This window comes from Etheostoma cragini, chromosome 23 (assembly GCF_013103735.1).
Source record: "Etheostoma cragini isolate CJK2018 chromosome 23, CSU_Ecrag_1.0, whole genome shotgun sequence".
NCBI lineage: Eukaryota > Metazoa > Chordata > Actinopteri > Perciformes > Percidae > Etheostoma > Etheostoma cragini.
Window position 1 is genome coordinate 15,378,336 of NC_048429.1, and position 5,666 is coordinate 15,384,001.

At 37.7% G+C, this 5,666-nt stretch overlaps 1 protein-coding gene and 1 long non-coding RNA gene across 2 annotated transcripts in view; one reads left to right on the forward strand and one right to left on the reverse strand.

Moving 5' to 3' along the window:
* LOC117938665 overlaps positions 1-1,836 on the forward strand; it is a 10,674-nt gene extending 8,838 nt beyond the window's left edge. The window contains exon 2 of the long non-coding RNA XR_004655463.1: positions 1,630-1,836. This is a non-coding gene — a long non-coding RNA (uncharacterized LOC117938665). The remainder of the gene's footprint in view (positions 1-1,629) is intronic.
* Positions 1,837-1,892: 56 nt separating this feature from the next.
* med21 (mediator complex subunit 21) overlaps positions 1,893-5,666 on the reverse strand; it is a 5,071-nt gene continuing 1,297 nt past the window's right edge. Inside the window, exon 3 of the mRNA XM_034864128.1 lies at positions 1,893-2,185. Within this exon, the coding sequence (XP_034720019.1) occupies positions 1,980-2,185 (206 nt within the window). The 3' untranslated portion in view covers positions 1,893-1,979. The remainder of the gene's footprint in view (positions 2,186-5,666) is intronic.

Consider the following 5,666-nt stretch of genomic DNA (forward strand, 5'->3'; position numbering starts at 1 on the left):
TCCAAGTAAGTACGTAGTGTACGAAGTGCACTTCCGTTAGTGCACTAAGGGAAGTGCGCGATTTGGAACACACTATAGATTCTAGCTATGGTCTAGTTGTAGCTTAGCTACATAATGTTATTGGTAATGCTTAGTTCTAACCCTTACAAAAAAACGATATTACTTTGATTATTGTAACCCTATTACACACTGTAAAATAGTTATTTCCTTCAAACATAAATTGCAAATGCCATGAAAACTACAGGAGGGTATCTTAGGTCAATAAAAGGTCACATTGTGGGTTTTATTTGCTGTAGTTGACAGAGAAACATTTACAGAAGAAGAAAAACATAGGAATGGTTTACATTAAACAATCACTACAATTAAAAAAAAAAAACTATAACTATAACTATAAACATGTTAGGCAATTACTTTTGCCCACTAACAATACAGAAGATAAGACACCATAAAAAATAGTGGCATATATATAAACCACAGCTATATTCGGGGTATATTTTCAGAAATATTTAAGACCTGAAACTGGTGGAATATTTCAACATGACTGCAGCTTGTTTGGCAAAAACTACGTAAAACATGTTAAGTTTTCACACGTTTCAATTTTGAAATTCCACAGAAAAATGGCTCGTTTTCTCCAGTCATCTCAGCAAGGATGCTTAAAATTGTGTTCACCCTATCTGGACTCTTTCATGTCCTTGTCCATTTGTGTGGACAAGCTAAAAGGTCTGTAGGACAGGTGAATGCAGTAAAAGGAAACAAAAAACAAAAAGCAGATCAAACTTTTACACCAACAACACACTTTTGTTGACAGTGAAAAGCAGTCCAGGCTCGTTTCCCTTCCATAATTCTCCTTATTTGGACGGGATGACTGGACGAGCCATGATGTCAACATGCACAGAGGCGGGTGTACCTTGCTGAATTTTGGGGTGTGGTGTCCGGCAGACAAGGCTGTTTTTATATTTCTTGCATCAATGGGGCCCACTGAGCTGTGACACAGCACCTATATTTAGATTTGGGCTATAAACTCTCTGGCCTGTAGCCAAAGCTTCCCAGAGGACTCCGACCACTGAGCCCAAATTTGATGTGAAGGTAATCAAGACCATGTGTCACATGATTGCAGTTGTGTGAAAACATTGTAAGTACAATTGTGGTGATTTTCAGCTATTAACAGTTCAACCAAAGAATTACTTTTTTTCTGTCTAAAGGTTTACAAATAAGTATATCTGTAAGTCATCTGCAGCTCTCTTCCTTATTTTTACCCCCAACCATGCTATTTGTATCTGAATTCCTCTCAAACGTCATAAGCTATACTTAATATATTAATGACAAGGACTTTATAATATAAGAAAAGTTGCATTCATTTCGGAAATCAATTGGCAGTTTTATGAAAAAAATAAGATGAGAGGTTGTGAGCGCTAAGGCCAATAATAATAATAATAAGCATCCTTCATGTTCTGGAGATAAAATGCTTATTGTAGTGATTTTCCCAAGAAAAACCTCATACAACTATCCTGTCAATCTTAAATTCTGTTGTAACGATACAAATGGTTTGAACAAATGACAAGTGTTTGTTCAAGCTTTATTAAAAATAGACTTCAGAGTAACAGTAAGCAGAGTGGGTTTGTTAACCAGTCTAAAGATGGTGTTGAGGTTTTTCAGTAAAGATGCTCCAAAATTAGAATTTCAATTACTTCTTTCATAAATATCTACAAAAACAGACTTCAATCAATATACAACATAGACATAAAAAACAAACATGGAGACGTCATCAACAGGCATCTAGTGTTTTACACATTTCGGTGTTTGCCTGGAGCCGGGGGCTGTTGTGTAAAAGAAAAAGAACATTGCAGTTGAGCAACCAAATGATGTTTCGCTAACTGTCCGGCACATCGCACCCCTGACGTTTCAAAAACGAAGAGTCAGAATGGGGAGAAGGGAAATAGCTGAAAATTGTCCAGAGCTGCGTTTTTGCACACTGCCGGTCAGGATTCGGCTGGTGAGGGCTGGTGAGGTGTTCCGTTGCGGGTGCGGAGCTGAGACTGGGCGATGTCAGCCAGGGCGCTCTGGATCTTCTCCAGCAGCATATCGCCGCGGTAAACCACCTCCTCCAGACGGGCGGCGGCCTCGTGGTTCTCCTCCTCCAGCTGCCGCAGACTGGCCGCCTGGCGAGAGGGCACAGACGGAAACACTCACTTACAAATTTATTTATGCAAAAACATTTGAATTAAATGTAAATGTGCTGTATTTATTTAGCCCTTTTCTAGTCTTAACTACTCAAAGCGCTTTTACATAATACCAAACCCTTTACACACATTCATACACTGTGGCCGAGGCTGCTGTACAAGGTGCCACCTGCTCACCAGAGACACACTCACACACATTCACACTCTGATGGCGCAGCATCGGGGACAACTCAGGGCTCAGTGTCTTGCCCAAGGACACTTTGACGTGGGACTAAAGGGTCAGGGATTGAACCACCAACCTTCCAATTGGCAGGCAACCGCTCAACCACTGAGCAACAGCCGCAAAGTAGTGCAAACAGTACAACCTGTGAGCGTCAGCCCTTTCACTAATCCAACTGGTGGATTGTAATTTTTTATGTGCAATACACTTTGATTTTACTATTTTCTTAAATTTATCCTCTTTATTCAGTTCTTATTTCAAATGTTTTTCTTGTTGTATACTTCTAGATCTCACACTTTCCCCTATGCCTTTTTATTGTGCTCCCTCTGTCACTGATGACTTGCAGTATGAATGTGTGTGTATATGTACTCCCACGCACCCATATAGCTGTATCAAATACGCAACATCATGTATTCTAAAGCCTCATTATCTATGACAGGAGGCTCTGTGATCTCTTTCTAACTTGCCTGATGCTCTGGTGACAGACAATAAGAATAGCAAAAACTACATGCAAGGTCTTGAAGAGAATAGCTTAAGAAACAACTAAGTATAAGTAGTCAATCATGGTCCACCAAAATAAGTTTAAATAAATTTAATTCAAATAAATAAATAAATACATTTCATTAACGCAAAAGAAACTGAATGGCCAGATATTCCTAGAATAAATACTCCATTATTACATCATACTCTGCTTTACTGATCAACAGCTGATGTTTGTGCTGTAGCTGCCAGATCACAGAGTGACGGCTCAGGGTGAAAATCGTGTTGCTTTTATTTTTAAAGAAAAAGTAAACCGATGTCAAAGAAGCGATTTACAGGTGTCTCTCATGATGATGATGTTCCCCTGCAGTTGATGAATTCCACTAATGTATGTGAGTACAGTATGTATGTGAGTACAGCATGTATGTATGTATGTATGTATGTATGTATGTATGTAAGTACAGTATGTATGTATGTATGTATGTACGTACTACATGCATCTAAAATGCACCGGACCGCTAAAGTTATGTCAGTCGTGTTTATTAGCTTCAGTAATGGGGAGATGTTGGTCCAGGTCTTTTACATTCGCCTAAACTGATTCATACCCATCATGCAATATTGCAAAATCAGTAGATCTTCATTAGGCTTACATATACAGAATTCAACCCTTTTATTCTTTTAATTATGTGACCTTACAGCACCTTAGACAATTAGGATGAGATATGAAAGTGTCCAAACTTCTAAGACTGTTGAATTGTGGCATTAAAAATTGTATGGGCATTTTAACTAAATACATTAAAACATGTCCCAGAAATAAAAAGGTGGAGATAATATAAAACAATGATGGCTAAATTCCCTTTAGCTGCTTCCCTTTCAGGGTCCCGCTATCGTGCATGCTGTCTCACTGTAACGGCTTACTGGGACATCTGAAATGTGTAAACACTAAAGTAGATATTGCCATTTCGTGTGATTATGATTTTTGCTTTATTGACTAATGATGGCCTAGATGCTAGGGATCGACAAATGATGGGCCTGGCCGGTCATCGGGCCCCATATTTGGTAATCTGCAGATGCTCTGTATTGGTGTTTTATTTGACCAATAAGTGATAAAGTTAATAATTAAAAAGTGCACTACTTTGGCTCTGCTACAGCTCTGAAAGCCATCTGCAACACTTGCAATAAACTGTTAGCATGTTTAGACTTCAGAAAGCTATTTCTGTAATTATTATATTGTTTTTTTGACTGTGTATTTTTTAGAGTTGCGATTTAATATAACCAGTAATTGGTGGACCCCTAGAGGCTAAATTTTGCAACATGGGTTTTGGGTTATTTAGGTGGTGTTATGTGCCTAAAAGGCCAGGTATAAAAAAAAAAAATTTAAAAAAGAAATCTTGCTCTCACCTATGCACACCTGCAACTGATAATCACTGTGTAACTACACCCTGCTCTCGCGTCTGTATATTTCTTTAATGTCTTGCCCTGTTAATTACTGGCCTTTTAAATCGCTTTTTGTAACCAACCTTGAGAGCCTGGACGTGGTTGTTTTTGTGACTTTTAGTCATAATTCTTCCTCCCTTCTATGTACATTATTTCCTTCCACCAGTGCATTAAAAAAAAGGATCCCAGAAGCCCCTTCTTTTCCCCCCAGACCAGCGCCATTGTTTATGTCATCAGTAACACTATGACAAGTCTAAATGTCCTAATGGATGTCACACTTTCATGTTACAGGTCACATATCACAACTATGAAACCTCTGTATTTAACTGTACCATTATTTCCAGCACTCATGTAAGCAGTTCCAATGAAGTGTCTTTCTATTTCCATTTTAAGTTTTATAATTAAAGTGTGACTTGGCTGCAAACTCCCAACTAGGATTCATAAAGCCCTTTCTTTCCATGTTCACGTTGGAAGGAGCATCAAGGATTGTGTGCTTTTTAAGAAAAAGTGTAAATTGAGGATCCTCTTATGTCCTATCATTTTTAAGAAAACCAGCAGTAATGGTTTTGTGTGTCAGATTCAAACTCCTTTAAGTTACTTTTGTCTACACTGAAACAGCCGATCATAAGCACATTATAAAAATGGGAGAGCATTTTTTGAGTGAAGTTGTTATTATTACAGAAGCTCAACAAAAAAATCCAACACTGAACAATATTTGTGTTGGAAAATGAGCAGCACTCAGCGCTGAAAACTTCCCATTCTAAACTTTTGAGTGACGTAAACTGAACAAACCTAAAAGGAGGAAACATACATGTGTCCTGATACTTAAATTACACATAATCATAGTCATTATATCTATATTACTGATGATTATCTAAAATCTAATTGTGAAGACATTTTGTTAAAGCATAAATTGTCAACCCTACAATATTGTGTGCAAAATATATTATGATATACGATTTTCACCGTATCGCCCAGCCCTTATATTTGGTATATGTTAATACTGTTTGATAGGATTCGGCATTGGAATTGGTTCAAAAATTACGATTCCAATGGAATAATTCTTTAAAGTTTTAGTTTATTTTTTGGTGTGTATATGTCAGTACATAAAAAAATGTTTACTCAAGAGTATATTCTTATCATCTTCTAGGCTTCGTACAATTAATAACCAGAAGAGCGACCTTAAAACTGACTATAATCATTTTGCAGACATCATTTTCATGGTCAGAGTGTTGATGTAGAAAGCAGCTGTACATGTGTTCAACTGGCTCCCTCTGCTGGTTGAAAACTAGAAATACTAACCAGGCTTTTGTGTGTGTTTACTGTGGAATCTGCAAGAAGGGCTGCAC